Source organism: Oxyura jamaicensis, chromosome 12, assembly GCF_011077185.1.
Source record: "Oxyura jamaicensis isolate SHBP4307 breed ruddy duck chromosome 12, BPBGC_Ojam_1.0, whole genome shotgun sequence".
Classification (NCBI taxonomy): domain Eukaryota; kingdom Metazoa; phylum Chordata; class Aves; order Anseriformes; family Anatidae; genus Oxyura; species Oxyura jamaicensis.
Window position 1 is genome coordinate 17049791 of NC_048904.1, and position 20036 is coordinate 17069826.

The following is a 20036-nucleotide window of genomic DNA, read 5'->3' on the forward strand; positions in this document are numbered from 1 at the left end:
CTCCTGAAGCTTTTCCTGAGTGAAAGCTTTAAAAAAGCTCCATTCTAAATTACATCACACAAGCCGTTCTCTTCAGACTGACAGAACAAAAGCAGGGGGGAAAAGCCAAAAGTACCATCAGAATGACTTCTGAGTGGCACAGAATGATTTGCCTCTTCGTATTTTATCAGGCCAGACTAACGTTGTCTTGACCTTGCCCACCAAAGCCCCAGCAGTGTCCTCTAACTACGGTCCTCATGAGGGCATGGCTCTTTCTGAATGTTTTGGGATGATGTGGTCTCTAACGCAGCCAGGTCACTGTGACTGGCAGGTCCCAGCTTGCCAGTGCTGCCCAGCCTGGTGTACCCATCCTCTAATCAGCAGCACCTCAATTATCAGTTGAGGTGCTCAATTAACTGTTGAGGGCCCCTTCCAAAATCTGAGAAGCCCCTCAGGTTGGCCCTGGCTGGGACTCTCCAAGTAAAGGTCATCAGCAGAAGTAAAGAGAGCAGGTAGGCCTCACAGGTTCAGCTGTGGCTGAGGAGGAAGGGGATAAATTGGCCCATCTCCCCCTTGTTGTAACTCTAAAGATTTTCAGGTGGTACTGAGGGGTTAGACAGCCTTCAGTTAGGAAATCATCATCATCATCATCTAGGAAAGGAGGAAGGGAGCCATGGCTAGTCATCCTTCTTCAGCAGGTAAATAAAGGTAAGATGAAGGCCCAAAAACCTTATGGGTGTTCTGCAGGTGAGATGCAGGTTCAGCAGCCTTTGTAAGCTGACTGGGTATCACTTGGGAGTTTGCCTGATCTCTGAGTAATCCACTGAGATCCAGCAAATTGAAACAAGAAATTTTTGTAGCTTTTTTTTTTTTTTTTAAAAAAAGCATCTTTATACTCCAAAGCATGTAGGCTTAGCCAACTGCATAGCACTCCTATGATTGTTCTGCTGTTTTGTGGTAAATTTTGAAATATTTCTTTAACTCACATTAATAGAAATAATGTTCTAAAAATGAGTTTAAATCTGAAATGAAGTGTGTTAATATTGAGGCAAAAAATACTTTGTTCATATTCTCCATGGAATTGAATAACCAAACTAATTTTCTTACATGAAAAGGGGCCACTTCAGTAGTTACTTTTACATGGTACCATATATCATAGGCAGAAGGGGCTGAGGAGGCAGGGGGTCTTACCTGAATCTCCACGAGGCTGTAGGATGGGCTTGTCCAGTTCTGGAAAACAAGAGCAGGAAAGGAAGGCTTCACTAAGCAGGAGAAGCTCCTCAGCTGGTGAGGTGGGTTTGCTGTCCCTCATAGGCAGCAGTGTTTTCTAAACTTCTCAATGCTGTATTGTTATCAGAGAAAAGTGAGAAGTGAAGCTAGTGGGGCTGGAGACTTAGTCCCTTAATTTCCTTCATAAGTAAGGAAAAACAGTTCTTAATAGAAGCCGAGAGGTACGTCTTCCCCCTAAAGATCCAGCATCCTGTGACCCCTCACTGAGGTTTATTTTTTCCCCAGGAGACACAGCCAATATTAATATGGCCAGCACAACTCATCTTAACCAGAGGAGCAGCGACTCTGAGGATCCCGACTCACTGGTGCAGCATTCATCCCTGAATTTGAGTGAGTAAAGCTTATGTTTTTGGCTATGTCTTTTTGCTGGCTCATGTCTGCGTTGTCTTCACCTGTTCAGTGAAAAGGCTCTGCCTTACCCTGTAAGGGACCAGTCTAATGCCCATTAAAGCCGATAGAGATGTTTAACTTCAGGGCATGCTGTTATCAGGTGTTGTATCTGCTTCTTATGCTAAGTCATAGAAATCTTAATTAGGTGAAATCTTCATTAAAATAATTACAACCAAGGAAAACACTGCTAATGAACCTGAATGTAGACCTCATTACTGTGTGCTTCATCACAACCCTGTTCCTAATAATGGTAAATATGAAGATACTGGACTTCAAGGTTTTGAATCAAGCAGTGTAAGTTATCAAACAGCTCTAATATATACTATTTAGTTTTCTGAGCCAAGGCTGTGCGATATACTGGGGGTTCAAATTTAGATCGCCTCTTTTAATTTTTCTGTTTCAACATGACTGAGTTTTCCTAGATTTTTAGCTATGTTAGGGTTTTGCACTGACTTTCATCACCATAGTATCTGGGTATCTGATAAAATCAGTAATGATGGCAAAGCAGGAAATTTAATGGTGCCGGTGACAACATGTGTTTCTTTTCTGCTTGGAGGGGAAAACATCAGTACTACCTGAATGGGGAACAGTATACTTGGGTGGCATTGCTATGCCACAGGGTATGGGAATTTGTGCTGCACAGGTGTCACTCATTAAAAAAAATCAGACCATTATTTAGTAAATCTGGATCTCTGTGTAAACTGGGAAACATACTAGCCTACCTTGTAAATCTCAGGTCATGCTTGTAATAGTGGCAACCAGAAGCTTACTTGTAAAATGAGGAAAACCTGATCTGGAAATAATTTGAGACAATAGACAGGGTGCCACAGCCCTGTTTTCAGATTCCTGATTCAAGCATAGCTGGTCTTTCAGCAAGACAGCAGCAGAGTTCCTGATGGTATGGGAAAAAGAGTGCTTGTGGGCCACGGCTTGTGGGTCACCAACACCATGCCACAAGCAAGACCTGGAGTCCCTGGGGCATTGTGTTGCTGAAGAGACTAATTAGCTTTTGCCACCATACAAACCATGCTACCCTCTGCTCCTACCCTACACTGATTGACATCCTGTATTGCTCTGCCAAGTGTGCTGGTTCTTTGTGCCCCGGGGATGTATTAGTTACTTGCTTTTGCCTGCACCAAGGTCCAGAAATGGTTAACGTGGCATCTCTGACAACCTCTTTGTAAGTGGTTTTCAAGTAGTTTAAAGAGGGAATTTTCATCTCCCCTGGAATATGAGGCAGCTCTATGGTAGGGTCTAGCTTGCATGAAACAAGACCACTGAACTTAAGGCAGGAAATTGAAGATCCCAAACAGACAGATGGAATCACAAGAGCACAGACAAATAGTTTCCAAGTGTGCTGCACCTGAAGAAAAAAAAACAAATTGCTTGGCCTTTCCTTTCCTGATGGCGCCGAAAAACTGGGAAAGGCTAGCAATATCAAACTGCCCACTGGAGCTGGTGACTGCTTAAATCCTGACTGTCCCTCACAAGTGCTTGGACAAACCATTCAAGTCCTGTGTGCCTATAAATTGGGGACATGTATACTTCCTAATCATATATGATTGTTTTGGCACTGAAGTCATGACTGTAAGTTAATATTTACCCTGTAAATGCAGTTGTCAATGTCTTGTGGTTGCCTTATTTAGCTTCAGAAAAAGTCTTAAACTTTTATACAGTTAACTTCCACGGCCATTACAGTTTATGGTCACTAGTTAACTACAGCAGGAGGGTCAAATTTTGCAGACTCCAGTTTCTTTCCAGCCTGCAAGATTTCTCCTCCTCCAAGTCTGTTTTCTACTCTTGCCAGGACCCTGCCTTCTGTTTAAAGGCATTAGTAATACCAAATAAAGCTAGAGATGCTCATTATAACCACGAAGTTGCTTCCTTTTTAACCAGAGCAAGTGCTTATGCCAGGTTTGCATGAAGAACCTCTTTGTGTGTCTGGTTTAGGGCACAGTACGCCAATCATTTGATAGAAGACAAGTGTATTACATGTAATTTTGCTTTTAGCTGTACATTTACTGGAAAGCTGGTATGAGCATTGGTAATCTAATTTTTGCCTGGTTGGAGGTGATGGAAATATAAAGAATGGGAAATAAAAGGTTATTGCCATGTGTGCTGAATTGTGGTTTGGTAGCAGCAGTTGTCTTGTAGTTAAGTGGCCATCAAAACCTTTCTTGGGGTGGCAATAAATTAAAAAAAAAATGTCAGAAAATATATCAGTTTTCAAAGAGTAAAAAAAAGATGTGGCAATTATTGTGACACAGGTTTGCCATCTGTTTCTGATTATCCCTCTTTGGCTGGAGAGTTGGGGTTTCTAATTGTAAGGTTAAGGAATCCTTTTTATCTATCTCTTGCCTCCTAATCCTATGCTAGACAGTATTGTTTTCTGCCCCCTTTGTCTTCTGGGGAAAGAGACAATCTCTGGCTCATGCAAACATCTTGTTAAAGTCTGCTGAGGATTAGGGGGTGTGACAGTTTTCTTGCTGAGCCTTTTTATTGGGGATTTTTATGCCTGCTTTTCAGGGAGGTCTTTGAAATGTCTTTTATGTAGCAATCATTTCACTCTTTCTTTGTTGTCTCAAATGTTGAGGCTGTATTCTTCTCATCTGTTCCTGTTTATATTCTATACTAGCTGGTCATAACAGTTTGGCTTGAAGCTATCATCATGCTGTGTGCTTCTGAATCGCAGGGGTATTGCTAACTGCTCTATGACAGTTGCAAATTCGAGCATTATTTTAGGTCATCTGGAGCCTTAGCGTGGTTGTGTGTATGAAATACAGTTAAAGAGGTTCCAGATGAAAAATAATAACCTAGGAGTTGGGCCTTTCAAGCGTCTGCAGATAGATACAGGCGCTTAAAATACTTCTTCTATAATGGGATACGTCCCTCTCAGGGTGGTGTTCATTGTAGCAGCTGTAGCCTGGCCTAAACTCCTCCAATAATCAAAGGAAGAGACAAACTTGTCTCGCTGGCAAGGCATTGCTTCTTGACAGAAAAAACTTAATCTGGGAATAAGTTGCTCTTGTGAAGAAATGTTTTGTCCCTCTTCCCCATCGTGAAACCACCTAGCAGTTGTCTAGTAATATAACAATAATGAATTAGTCCATACCAGAAACTAAACTTACAAGTGACTAAAGTTAGATATCAAAAAGACTAGTCCTGACCAAAGGAATAAAAGAATTTCTTCCAATTTTCATAAGAAGATTAGAAAATTCTGCTAATCGTGTATTTCAATTTTGAAAAGCTGGGGCTTTGTTGGTGTTCCTTGAGCCTTTAAGTAAAACAAAAGATTGTTTCCTAATGCTTTTTATGAGCAGCACTTCTGTGTCTTGAGCAACTATCGTGATTCAAGAGTCCATGTGTATTATTTTTAAAATGAAATGGTAAGCACATGTTCTTGCTGACTTTAACGTGGTGTTTATTTTGGAAAGTATGTAATCCCAGGTACCACCTGGGGAGATCACATTCAAAGTTAAGCAAGGAGAGAGGGTTATGTAGTTTTGCTGATAGTGAAGGTATCAGAGGCAGGTTTCTGAGACTATCATGGGGGGGGGAGGAATGGTTGCATCATCTGCTTTGAGAAGGTCGAAGTAAAAGTGTTTGTAAAGTCACTACCAAAGCTGATTGATGTACATGAGATGTTGTTTTTATTTTATTTTTTTTTAGTCTGGCTGAACTCTTATTTCCTCACACAATATATCTTGCTTATTGTTTATCTTTTTCTCCAGTAAATACTTTCCTATAGAGCTGTTTTTCTGTCCTGGTCAACAATTTGCCCCATGTAACACATTTCCACCTGTGCTTGCTTACAGCCTCTCTAGCCTAATTTCTAGTGTCTAAAGCCATATATAATATTGTTCCAATTCACACTTAACCACCAAACCCACTCTTCCAGATATGACCTCAGTTTATTTTATATCACACTTCTTTTTCCTAAAGTATTTTATACATAGCATAATATGCAATGATACGGCACTGATGTTTATCAAAATTGTTTCACACTGTAGTTATTTCTATTCCTGTCTTTTGGATCAAGTACAGTACAGCTGCAGATTAATACCACCTTCTAAAATAGGTTTAATGTGTTTATTTTCTTACCACATTCACTCCATCCACTAACTTCTTATATGGATTATATTTAATGGGAATCTTGTGGGGCTATCAAAGGCCTTTTATTTTCTATTGAAATAACAATTAAGATAACACACAAACTAATATAGTAATCAAATAAACCTGACAAATAACAAACTTTTTTTTTTAAGGCTGCAGAGGCATGCTAACAAATCTATTTGATCAATATATGGGATGTGAAAAAAGAGGAGACAAGATTGACTGATGAATAAAATGGAACTGACACAAATAGGCTGACAGCCAGTCGCAAGTCTCTTTAGGGCAAATGCAATTAACTTAGAATAATAGACTCAAATTTGATGGTTAGAAATGCATTTTTATTAACAATCACAGCCTGAATCATTATGCACTCTTATGAATAAAATTGTACTTATACTGAATGTCTGTGTATACACGTATGCATGTACATACAAAAAAGCCTCGTTGAAAGAGCTTTATTTTTGTGACAGAATAACTGTATGAGATTTAAAATAAAAAGCACACATAAGTATAAATCTAAATATTCAAACCAGTGATATAAAAATCACATGTGGTATGCTAGTATTAACGATAAAGGCAATAAGCATTGGTCCCAGGACTGCTTGTTCTTTTGGGACGTGAAATTGCAATCGGGGATTTACAGATTTCATTCTGAGGCAGAGAAGTCATTACTAGAAACATAAGCTCATTCTCTTTACTTTAATAGCTATTTTAAATCATTCATTTAGAAAATACATTAACTATTTATTGTATAGGCAGTACATTTCTATTGGCATTCCATTTTCATGCTTTTTTATAATCCTTTTTAGCAAATTATTTTATTAAAAGAAGATTAGAATTAGCAAAAGGATCCTACCAATTTTTGAAAATGCTACTCTTGAAGAAGAATATTTCCTATTATTAACAGGTATGAGGTATTAAAACTTTAAAGGGACAGAAGATATTCAATTGCTAATGTGTCCTTTTTCTTTTGACCTTCATTGCAGAGGCTGATTGCTATTTGTAAATTACTTTTAAAATTATTAATCTCATTTAATTTCTGAATAAATATAATCTCCTTTTTTTTTTTTCCCCCCAAACATCCTTGGGATTTAGATATGAAAAGAATTGCCTGTAGGATACATTATGGTGCAGAAATCTTACTTGTTCAAAAAGATAAAATACTCCATTTAATGCAGAGAAATTCTAGATAGTATTAGCTAAGTGTAACATGAATATGAAAACATGATACCTACAGTGCCTGGTGCATAAATATATTGAGAAGGTGTAATGGTAGGAAGTATAATGTCTGTACTTGAAGTCAGGTGTTCTTCAGCTCAGTGTCATTGCTGGACTACTGCATGGCCAGGGACAGGATAGCAGTGAACTAGGATGCTCTATGCTCATATAGCTTCCCCATGAATAAGCTGGTATAAAATATTGTCCTGCTTCTAACACAGTTTCTGGACTGGCTGAGCTGGATCCAAGAAATATCTGCTCTCAGGTTTTTCCACTTTGAAGGTGGTTTTAGATCTCTTTTCCCAGAAGTGAGACGTACGCAGACCTACTGGGAAGGCAGGCTGCCTTGCTTCTGGTGGTGGGAGAGGCCCAGGGAAAACATAGAGAAACAGAGATGGGGTGAGGTTGGATTGGGGAATGGATTTCCTGGTAAAAACCTGGTGTCTGGGGAGTTCATAGGCTGCCACTTGTCTTCTGCCTCTGATTAGCCATAAAGTCATTGCTAAGAGGGAAAATCTTCTCAGGGAGTCCAATGATGGCTGAAGGTTTTCCAGCCTTTTTTTTCTTCTCCTATAATCTAGCTCAGGTATTAAGAGCAACCCACAAAAGGTTTCTCAGGGCTGCTTCCTGAATAGCTGGTATTGCCTATTCTGAGAGACAGTATGGGAGGATCACACATTCCAGCACCACCAAACCTGGTGTGGACCTGAAAGAAAAAAATGACACACAAATCATCAGAAAATGCTCAGGGGCTTGGGCTGCTCAAGGGTTCTCACAGAACTGTTCTTGGTGAGGACGGAGTTGGACTAGTCACGTTCATGGTATTGATTCAGTTTTTCCTTAATACCTATGCAATTTTGTTGCTGGAAACAGCTGGAAGAAGAGTTACTTCTCGAGTGTGATGCCAGGCAAGAATACGTGCTGTTTTATGGCAACTTAAAATTTTAAATGAATAAAATGTCTTAAAACAATTTGTATGGAAACTTTAGTTGGTAAACAGACTATGGAGACCATATGATCCGTTGATTGAATCAGGGGTGGCTTTTTGCAGTCAATGCACTTTAAGTTTAGTGGGCTGGGGGCTCAGTTCTTTCATCTTGTTGGTTTTAGGAGGAAAATATCATCGTGCTCCACACAATGGTTCTGAAGCATGGTGATATAAGAGAAAGAGTCAGGCCCTGCCTGATGGATACTAATTCTCCACTGATGTAATCAATCAACCAGAATAAGAATGACTCACTCCATCCATAAATATCTGAGGGCCTGCTTCAGATCACTTTCAAATTTGTTCTCTCCAACCTCTTTTCATTTGCTTGAATGGGCTTACTCCTGAGTTAAACCTATACATTCAAGAGGAAATCCAGGTCCTTAAAAATGAAATCATCATTAGTTTCTCTCTTAGTAGCTGCTATACTTAAAAACAATGAATAAAACACAGATGTTTCCAAAGATGTATTAGAAAGTAAAAGGGGGTGCTTTTAAGTGCATTATTTTTCCTTAACCCAGTAGCAGTAGAACTGTTGATAATGCATCATACTTACAATATGTTTCTGTTGGCATTCATGCTACGTGCTTTATCTCATTTTTCAGAATTTTTTCATTAAAAACAGATTAGAACTAACAAAATCTAACTACCAGGTTTTGAAAATACTTCTTCCAAGGAAGATATTTTTCCCCAACACCTGCCATTTTTTTCCACTGCATCTTAAACCTGTTCAGGTTCAGAACTCTGATATCACCCTTTCATGATCCCCAAATATTAGAAGATTCCATTCCCACTCAGTTTAGTTTCCTTATTTTATTTTTTTTTTCCCTGTTACAAATATCGTTTGGCCAAGTTGTTCTCAATGGAACGAAAATACTTTCTGTTCACCTCATCCTTGAGCAGGTGCCAGGCAATCTGCAGTAGCTATTCTGCTACCTGAGCAGTGTGCATATTTAGCAACACCAGGCCAACCTTCACTGTCACAGCATGAAAGTCAAAAATAGATGACAGAAACATATTTATTTCCATGAAGATTTATGCAGCTAGGTAAAATCTTAATGTTAACAGGTTTTAGTGGAAGGAAATAATAGTTTTGGAATGAAGAACCTAGACTATAATATAAAAAAGTCTCCATCTTATATATACACTTGAGTAGATAAGGTTAGAACGATATATCTGTATATTCCTGCTTTCCTCCGTGATGAGTGTTCTGCCAACAACCTGTTCTCCACATCAGGTATACAGCTCTTCCCTTATTAGCATTCAGTGCTGTGGCTGGGAAGCTACAAAAGTCAATTGCTTACAAAAGCCGTATTTGTAACTTATTTAATGGGCACAGCACTGGCGTACGGTGTGATTCTAGGCTATCCTTAAGGCTGGGTTGCAGTGTACATCATGTTGTGTTACTGCCACAGTTGGGAGGAAGACACGGTATTTTAAAGGCCAAGAATGATGCCAAGAAGAATCACAGATGATGGGCCTGGAAAGGACCTCCTAGCTCAGCTAGTCCCAGCCTGCAGCCTGCATGTTGTGAAAGTCTCTGCAGGCTAACCCCATAGGTGTCTTCTCTCATTTCTTCCTAGACACCACTAAGTGACAGTGCCTGAAACTCTTCCTGAGGCAGAGTATTGCCTAATCGTCCTTTCTCGGAAGACATTTGCCTTCCATCCAAACTAATTTTTTTCTGCTCCCAAAAGTGTCCTGCTGTGGTAGTGGAAAGAAACATAACTGAGTAAATAATTCCAAGTGGAATAATGCAGTCAGCACTGCAGGGTCTCAAAACTTGATTTTTCTGGAATAACTTGATCTTTTCTCCCTGCCCTTGGTGGTGCTGCTTGTTTATGCTTTCAGAGCAAAGGGTTGCATTTTGTTGTCATGTCTTTTTTTTTTTTTTTTAATGTGTAACTATTAAAGGTGCCAAGGCATTTCAACTCTTAATTTGCTGAGGTTTGATAGATGTTCTATCCTTATCCCTGGTACTGCCTATTATAAATAAAACAAGGGATTGACCTTGTTTTAGTTTTTGTGATAGTGCTAATAAAGTTCTCTGGCTCCCAGATAACAACTAACAGGCCCTATACTGCAGTGAGAAGCTATGGTTAAGACTCAGCTGATGGTTGTTGTCCAGTAAACCTTGAAGACACATCTTAGTAGCATGATAGTCGAAAGTTAGCTGTAGTGACTGGAGATTTTTGCCATGGCCAAAATCTGTCAAACTAAATGCCCAGTGCAGATACAGTTGAAAAGTTCCTGTCCCTGAAAACTACGTGAGTCTATGTGGACAATGGAGTCATGGTGATTTTGCAGATGACGAGCTACAGCATGGATACTGACTCTTTTTTTTTTTTTTTTTTTTTCCTGATGACCACACGGGTAACCTTTCTTTAGGGTATTAGATGGATAGCAAAATCCATATTTTCTCCATTTTTAAATAGTCTTCAAATTGGTATTTTTTTTTTTTTTTTTTTAAATAAAGACCTTGCATCATTTTCTCCTGTAATCAGGAAGAGGGCAATGTGGATTCATTTTCTTAGTGACTTTCCATCAGTGTATGGTCTAGCTATTTAATTCCTTAGGTTCAGTTTGAAACCTTCAAAGAAAAAATATTTGCCTAATTTCAGTGAAACTATTAATGTTCTCCCAAGAGAAGGTGAACTTGTGAGGGTTCCCATTATGCTTCTCTTAAAACAAGCTCTCCCAAAATATTAAGGAAGAAAACCCACAAAATTGCACACCTATAGAAAACCTTGTTTTCTTGTGAAACTAAACAGAACTGTACCTCCCTTGGAATTCAGAGTACAGTATAGTTTCATGACTTTGGGGGGGAACAGCCTAGTCCAGTACAATTATCTCATTTGATCAGGGCTTGATTAGAGTTCATATAACTTTCCTCAGTAATTTTTCCTTCAGAGTGAATTATTCTTCCCTGTATAAGTGAACACAGTCAAACCCCACTACATACAACTGGAGACCCCCATATTTAAAGCTATGTGCTGCTCCCTGAGAGCCAAAGGCATTTCTGCCATTGACTTTCATCAAAGTAGGAACAAGCCCTGTATTTGCAACTTAAAGCAAGTAGGTTAGAATTATGAAGAATGATTATTTAAAATAGCAATGATGTAATATCAGTGTCAATTCCATTATTTTAACAGATGTAAATTTGCTCTGCTCTTGAACTCTGGTGAATTTTAATGGCAATATTAAAGAGATACTATTAAGACTACTTAAAAGAACTATTTGTAAAAAGTGTCTCCAGTTAAGGAAAAAAGTTTAAATTGCTTTTTTATTCAGTCTGCACAATTATTTATTTGAATGGTTTTGTATATTACAAATTAATATGTATTAGAAGATAAAAAGATCACACTAATATTACCAATGGTCATGGGATATGGCATAGCTTATACTACTTAGACTAAGTAAATATACCTCATCCAGCTGTAGTTCACATAGCCTTCACCATAGGACAAATACAGACTTTATGTATGTTGTCCATAATGTACCTTGTAAGTACTGTAGAACTGGCTAACTTTAGTAGGGTACATTTACTTACCTTGCAAGGCCAGTTACAGGTCAATACAGTGTTATACCTGGCTGACAACTACTGTCCCTTTTCTGGAAGTCAAAGGGATTTAAGGATTTGGAGGTTCTCAAAAGATCCAGTTCTAATTTTACTTGTTGGTTTTCATGCAGCTGTGTTCTAATGGGATGCTGATAGGAGAAGATCAGTGTGGCAGGTCCTGGAGACCTCTTAAAATTTCTGCACAAGGCTATTAACATCTTCTGGTTTAAGAAGGCTTTATTTTCTGGAGTGAAACTTCATTTTTTAAAAAATAAAACAATCTTGGGGCACCAATGCAAAGTTCATAAAATTAAATGGAAGACTTTGGATGGGCTGGCATTGCACAAACTAGGTTATCACAGGCCAAAAAAAAAGGTGCTGCTACTTCTTTTTCTGGAAGAGAGCTGGATAAGTAACAAAGCAGACACTCAACAAGACTGAATCAGGGAAAGCCATATGCTAATAACTCAATACTGATTTATTAAGAGCTTGACAGTTCTGTCACTAAGGTTAATAGAAGTTTTGGGTTCTTTCTGATGTTTACATCACCTACAGTTACTTAATTTTGGGTGCTACAATTATCTTTTTTTTCTCAGAAACTTGCAAAACACATCATTAGGTTCTGGCAACTGGCAACCACAAACAAGGGTGAGCAGTTGGCGATGTTGTATCCAACTCGGCATGTTGGATATTTAGAATATCTAAGTATTATGTGCATCTAGCAAATCTACTTTATCATTGGTACAGAAGATTTTGCTACTCCGTCTATAGAATGCCTCGAGATAATTGGTGACACAGGGAAAGATGAAACCAGCCTGCGAAGCTGAGATATGATCTGTTCTGAGTTTAAAAAGGCTTTGGGCTGAGCTCACGCTTGGTTTGCTATAGACTAAGTGTTGAACCTGATGTAAAAATCTAACCAAGAATTTTCACATTTCTAAGTAACTGATTCACCTCAGCTTCTATTAATCACCTTCAGGAAGCGAGTAGGCTATTTAAATGGTTAAAGAGTGAAAAGGATTTAAGACTCTCAAATAAGAAGTAAACGCTTTTTTCACCTGTCTCATTAGGAAAGGTAAATATCAAGTACCCTAGTGAAGCTGGACCTTGTGAATCATTTGACCTAACAATTGTTTCTTCTACTAAGCATTTACGAGTGTAGTCTGAGAGCGCATTCTTCCAAGTATTCAGTTTTGATCCAAGAAAAAAATGTCTCTTTCCATTAGGTTTTTATTTCCTCCTCTTGCTCCAGACAAACCGGAATATTACAAAGGGCAAATCCATGAAAGTTTTTCTCCAACTTTCCCTTGGGGGGAAAAGCAGACTTTTTATCTTAAAATGACAGCCTTTCAGTTGTGGAAAAAAAAAAAAAAAAGGCTTTCACTTCTGTAAAAGCCAGCACATAGAAAAACCTAGGCTGACCTGTTATGGCAAGGAGAAGGTGAGGGTGTATTTCAACTGTCACATGCTTGTGTAAATGAAGATTTAGACACCACTGTGTATAAATACAATCTAAAGGAGCAGATTTTTTTTTTTGTCAATAAAGCTTATGACAAATTTTATCTCTGGATTTAGCATCACTTTCTATATCACACAACAGCCCAGAACAGTCAGCTTCTTGCACTGTTCCTCCTTTTCCAGTCCTTGGCCACCACCTCACCCTAGTTTTGACATGACCAGTCCGGAACAAAGTGCTCAATGCAGCCTGTTTGTAGCATAGTTGACCAAAGCAACCATAGCTTAATCATCTTAAGGTTTTAAAGCAGAGCCAATTGCAGCCTAACGGGCAAATCGCAGTAAGCTCAGGAGAGGTCTTCTGCCAAAATTCAAACCCTGTTCTGCCAGCCTGCCTGTAACTTACTGGTACAGTGTACAGTGCTCTTGAGAATAATAAATATATAATCCCATATCCCACAGTCCATTACCACATAGTGTTTGAAAAATTTCCCATTAACAAAACACAGTACACGCAGGTAAAAATATCAATGTGTCTCATTAGAGGGAGAAAAAATGGAAAATATGTGTTGTATTAAAGCCAAGTTTTGGGCTCTTGTGCAGAGTTTGAGGGGAAAAATGTATTTCTGCAGGTGGTCTCTGAAGTGGAGGAAAGGATACAGTTTCTTGGCTATGCTAGCAGTTAGAAACAGGGCAACAACGTACCCAAGATGTGGCCTCTAATCTAGGCCAAGGCATTCTTCATCTTCCTCTTCTGTAAGAAGCCAGTTCAGCAAAATGCCAAAGCACAAGCCTAACTTTGAGCATATGAGTAGTTCTGGTGACTTTGCTCTTGAAATCCTGGTTGAAAAACTCGCATCCAGTGTTTGCTTTGGTTTGTGTCAGTGTTGCACAGATTGTTTCAGGTTGCACAGCAACCCAGAGAGTCCTCTGCTCTGATTTTCCTCAGCAGTAATAAAGGACCTGTGTGTGACAGAGATGAAGGTGGGGCTAAAATATGGGGGGATTAAACCCTGGGGAAAAATAATATAGAACTGTGCGTGATGAATACGCACATTGCAGACCCATGACTTGAAAAGCAAACAGACCAGACCACTCAAACCTCTGTGTGTAAAATCTTTTCTTACCATTTCATAGGAATGCTTGAGACTGAAATCAGTACTGCAAGCTACTATTGGTGGCAGCAGAAGAGTAACATTGGTATTATTCACTTCAGTGTGCAGCTTCTGCTCTTCAAGCATCAATAATTGACCCTCTGTTGAACCAGATTGTGCCTGGGCACAGAAAAGCAGATGCTCAGTTTGTGTAATGGGTCTGGAAGGGAGCTCAATAGCTGCTAACCACTCTGCCTGAAAGAGAAGGTCCAAAGAGACCAAAATCTAATTCTTGTGAGTATCTGAACAAACCGCTTTTACCTGATCTTTTCATTGAAATAAATCCATAGTAGTGTTTTTCTTTTTTTTTTTTTTAAGGGAAGAAGCTCTACTTGTTATAGACTTACAGAGTTGTACTCACTTTTCCTTGGATAAATGCAAGCAGGTGGAGGATCCTTATGGTTTCCTACTGTCCTTTAGTATGCCTCATGCAAAACTTTGTGCAGCAGTTTCTACCTGGGATCTTTGCACCTCATTGTTAATGTAGTGTTTCTGGAGAGATCTCTAATCTATGGGGAGAAAAAAAAAAGCCAAAGAAATTGGACGCTTGGAAGGGGAGGTCTGTTGGTTTTCTGCTCACATAAATTGTCTGCAAAGCACACGTGGCCCTTAAAGGGCTGCATTAGGTGGAATAATTCCCCTGGCAGTGCAGCACCACATGTTTCTGCTAGCCTGTGCGCTCAGTGCAGCTGCACAGCATATCACATAACGCCATCAACTGCAAGCGTGCTCGCTTGCCATTCCAGTGAGGCCCCAAGAACTGCAAACAGCAATAGGCGAGAAAGCTGTGGTGCAGCACTTGAGCTGTAAGACCATGGACGCTTAGCTGACTGCCCAGGGTCTGTACTTAGTGTGAGAGACCTGACAGGTGGCTGTGCCTCACCCAAGGCATTTAGTTCGTCCCAGTTGCCCATCCTGGTCTTGAGTTCAGGGCCTGGATGGCTAAGAACTGTGGTTTTCCCGGGGGCTGAGGAAGCACTGCAGTATGCAATCCCAGCAGGGTGCCGAGAGTAACTGGGACTTTCAAATCCTCTTTCTGGTGTTACACCAAAAAACATTTTGGGTGAAAGGGTGTGGTTACACTGTCACATCTGCTGTACAATCCCCTCTCAACCTTTCCAGTACGTACTCTGTTTATGTGGCAGTGTGCTCAGCTATCCTGATGTCATCCCAGCACCAGATGTCCCATCTCATACAGTGTCGTGAATCTCCTCTTCTATTTCCACTTTGCCCATCTTACTATGTAATGAAGCAATGTCAGGTGTCATGGTGTGGTAATAAGGCTGTTTTTCTCTTGTCTCTTCACCTTCCTCCTTCCTCATACTCAACCACCTCAGAAAGTTGCATTTGAATCACTGAATGTTGGCAGTGACGAATGTTTTAGGCAGCTTGTGGTAAGCCCAAATCTTCCTGACCATTGCTGGTGACTGCACATTGGAGATGCTGTTCCAGAGGTTCAAAGACTAGATATATTTGACTTGAGCTGTGCAATCCTCCTCTGAGGAGGAATAGCTCTCTGGTCACTATGGACAAGGAAATCCTATACATCTGATGTCTGCCCTGCCTGTGTTTTGTCTGCAAGCAATGCAGAGCCCAGTTCTCTCTCTGGGCACTCCTGTTGACACCCAGGCGGGTGGAGAGCAGCTGAGAGCTGCCAGAGCTGTGGCTTTGCTCCTCTGAGCTTCTTGGAAGAGCAACTGGCCACATATCAGACAGGGCATAAATTACACATTTCCAGAGGTATGGGAATGTCGTCTTCTGAAGCAAGAAGATAGAGAAGGATGCTGTGCTCTGGCAGGCAGGGTGAGAGTGTGATGCCACCTGCCTGGCTGACCCAGAAGGTGCTACTTTTCATTATTTGCATTATTTGTTTTCCCAAGGTTGTTGAGACTATTGCTATAGTTCAGCCACTCATTGCTCAGTTATCTGACAAGTTTTTGTTTTGTGAAAGTATATGCACATACTAAAAAAAACTGGGAAAACAATGGTGTATAAAACTGTTTTATTTTGTATGAAATTTAACTGAAATGATCTTAATGACTTATGTAAAGTGAAATATTGGGTTTTCCTTTTTCTTTCTCTTTTAGCCCTGGTCTCACACAGGCATATTAATGATTATTTGTCAAAGTCACACTGTTTGCTTACAAGGTACGAAGGCTTTTTAGACACTATAATGACAGCTTTTGATTCACTTGATAATATTTAGAATAAGCCATAAAAGCCAATCTCCGAACGAACAGACCGCTTTTATTGGCTTTTAGTGCTATTACTGCTATCATAAGTGGTAAATTGGCCTAATGCAAGTAATACTGCTGTGTCATACTGTAAAAAACGCTGCTTAGTTTTATATTTTATTTATTTTTCATGAAACTTTTTTAGAGCATGGAGACTGTACTATCCTTCTCCAGCTGTTGGTGATTCCCTCCAAGTGAGAGCTGGGAAGCTTCCACTGCTGTTTCGCTGTTTCTTTGCATAGTGATTTTCTTTGCATAGTGACTGCTATCTCTGCTGGGACATGTCTGATCATAAAGTGAGAGACAAACAGTGAGTCGAGGAAAATCATCCTGAATTCAGGCTGTCCATCTGCAGAAGTGGCTTTCAGAGAACCTTAGGTGAAGCAGGCTCAGTGTATTTATATATATATATATATATATATTAATTTTGCTTATCTTTGCTATAAGAATATTATTCACATCTGCCTCTCTGCTTCCTTTGCCTCCTACGTTGATGTGTCTGGTTTTGGTACAGCCTAAGCCTGACCCAAATATGACTGAGTTCAGCAGGAGTCCCTCTGCGTTCAGCAGGGTGTCTGCAGAGACAGCCTTTGAGGTCCTGTGCAATGTCCCTCTCTCTGGTAGACACCTTGGGACGATGCTTCCAGCTAGAAAGGACCATAAGTAAAACCCTAAGTCATTACAGCCCTGGCTGTTCTGTTGGAAATAAGATATTTAAGCTTTTTTTCCCCAAAAAGTGACTACATGAAGCTCATGGGTCATTTTCCTTTTAAATGATAAATAAACTGGAAACAAACAAACAAAAAAAATCGTTGCTTAGCTGTAAACTGAAATGCACTTCACATTTGACTTTTGTCTTGTTTTGCAGTAGTATTTTAAAATATTAAACATTTAAAATATCTGAAGTCGATACATTCAGTCACAACTTGGTCTAACCAGAATGACCACCAGGTGCCATAGTTTTTTTTTTTCCTGTGGTTCTTTTGACTTCTATTACCATGTCTTCCATTGTATTATCCCCAGAGTATAAGCATGGATTTCCAAGATCTAAAATTCTAGCAATAGTTCTAATAGTAAAATTCTAGTAATATTTTTTTTTTGGGGGGGTGGGGGGAGGAGTAGTGTTTTAAATTTAGCTAAAACTTGAATATTTCAAAGCCAAATGTAACCTCACTGTTATACTATGAGGCCATTAAAAAAATTACCCCAATGACAGAAAAGAGCTTATTTGAGCAATAATCACTGATTTAGCTGAACACATGCTTGAAATTATTTACTTTCATTATCCTGTGGTAACAGGAAGAAGAATCAGATTCTAACTATAATTTTGACGTAAGTATTTGTGGATGTGATCTTATTTTGCCACACATTCGTTGACATGGACATGTAACCAAAAGGGACAAGGGTGTTAAAAGGCTTTAACCATTTTTGACGACTATGTCTATGAAGATTGCATAACGGATAACCCTCCCATGTCTGATGCTTGCTTCAGCAGGATGATAGAGATTTAACCTGTATTTTACTCTGAAGAACTGAAGTAACTTTATTTACCCAAATCTACATGTCTACTTTTTAAATATAGGTGCAGTAGTATAGGAGAATGGTGTTGCTACCTGCATCTTTGATGCTGCAATAACATTCCCTCTTTTGAAACTGTATTTAGGCATGTTTCTTCAAAGACATGAAGAAACATAATTTGTCAGTAATCAGTTCTCAGATGTCTCAACACTATCAAGGCAATGTTTGTGTTTTTCTGCAGAGCATAACAGTGAGCACTGCATCTCCTTCATCTCTGAAGCCTACTGACATATTCAGGAAGAAGTTTTTCTTCCTGCACATATTTCTGCACTGTGTATATTCATTTATGTGTGAGAGAAAACATTATCATGTTTAACTGCTGCAATCATAAGCACATTAAGTAGACAGATAATAAACAATCCATCTGAATTTATGATTAAGTTAATTGTGTCTGTGTTTTTCTAACATGTTTATTCAGATTAAAGACTGAAATTAGAATGAGACTATATATAATCAGGAGACCCTAAGAGACTGTTCCACTCCTATAAAATAAAAATTAATCTAGTTTAGTGGGATAGCAAAGATCTCTGTGCCACTTAAGTATCTCTTAGGTGGTAAAGAAGCCTTGTGCAATTCTCTTCAAAGAGATGAATCTCAGTTGTAGTAAGAGTCATAAGGAAACTTGGCTGACACCGAAGGTTTCAGCACCTAGTTTTTGCATATGCTTTTCTGCCCAGCAGGCACCAGACTCCCAGGTTCAACACACAGAGGATGAAGTAACAGGGAGCAGCAATAAGCTGAGGGGAGAGGTGTGGGAACAGGAGGAGCCCAAGTAGGAGAACTACTGAGAGGTGCTGGGGAGAAGGGCAACCTGAATGCTCCACTTGCACTGGGCACCTCTACCAACCCTCGTTCCTGATAGAGCAGGAGGAGATGCTCTAGTCCCTTGTCCTCTGCATGGGTTAGATCAGAGCAGGTTGACTGGGTACAGCCTGGGTTCTAATTCCTCTCTACCTGCTCTCAGCGATGTACTGAGACAACCTGTTAATAGCTTTCCACTTCTTACTGGATAACTGAATACTCGCTCTCACAGGGATTCGAGCCAATCTGTTGTCATTCCAGCAGGTGTCTTTTCTGCTGGGCTGTAGTGTTCTTCCTGCTCTCTCTGGAGCAATGAGCCTTAAGTAGTCCAAACATATGTACTTAATCTCTAAGCTGTGGTATTAAGGGGAGTATGATAACAGGTGACTAGAGTTTTCTTCTGGAAGATGGGAATTCAAGTCCTCTCATGCAGCTGTGTGCTCTCAGCACAGACAAGAAGTGTCCCAGAAGAACTCCTTACCACTAAGCTGTTCTGATAAGGATTTTATTATGTCCAGTATTTTATTATTGGATGTTTAGAGCAGTCAATCTTAGTGTCTAAGTATCTTTCCATTTGGATTTAATTCTAAATATTTATTTTTTAAAAAGTGGAAAAATAATTCCTTTGAACCTCAGCAAACATAATGAATATTTAAAGTAATTCCACTTTTGGTCTTTGTCTAAACTTGCAATGTAACACCTGTCTTAAACAATAACTATAACACCAGAGTTCCAGTATCTGACTGAACACACTAGTAGTGAGGATTTTGCTATACCTCTATGTGACAGTCTGGCTCTACATACCAGATTATAATCTTGCAGGTTTATAAAACACCTGAAAATTGGTACTCAGTTGTTTACATCCATCATTACCTGCCTTCAAGCTCAGAGTAAAAAACATGCCTGTTTTCTGGTTGGATTCTTAAGGAATTAAAAACTTCATAAACTAATGGACATTTAGATTCCAAGGTCTCAGTCTCCCTCCAGAAGAAACTGAGAATAACCCCAGTGACATCTTCTTCTAATGTGGGTAATGGAACACAACTGCTACTGTTTTTCTGAGCTTTCAGAAGTGCAGGCTAAAGCTGATTAAAGAAACAGACATTGGGCTCCACTTCTGTCATTGAAGAGACAAACCTCTTTGTGACAGTGATGCATGTACTGGAGCCCAATGCCAACAACACCCCTAATAGGGAGCAGGTATAGTCAAGAGCATCAAGAATTATAGAAATTCTGAGCTACATATCACTTTTACTTGCAATGCATTTTCTTTATTAACC

The 20036-nt window shown here is 39.4% G+C and overlaps 1 protein-coding gene and 1 long non-coding RNA gene across 4 annotated transcripts in view; both read right to left on the minus strand.

Annotated features, from left to right (window-relative positions):
- Positions 1-20036, minus strand: part of MDFIC2 (MyoD family inhibitor domain containing 2) — a 43036-nt gene that overhangs the window by 15238 nt on the left and 7762 nt on the right. For 2 of the 3 annotated variants that reach the window (XM_035337718.1, XM_035337722.1), the window contains exon 3: positions 1171-1209. In XM_035337718.1, the coding sequence (XP_035193609.1) occupies positions 1171-1209 (39 nt within the window). Of the gene's footprint in view, positions 1-1170; positions 1322-20036 lie in introns of those variants that run through there. The other variant, XM_035337719.1, reaches the window with a different exon arrangement.
- LOC118173296 lies at positions 6090-14405 on the minus strand. Its single transcript, XR_004754113.1, has 2 exons — positions 13695-14405; positions 6090-7696 (listed from the first exon to the last, which is right to left on the minus strand). It is a non-coding gene; the product is annotated as an uncharacterized LOC118173296 (long non-coding RNA).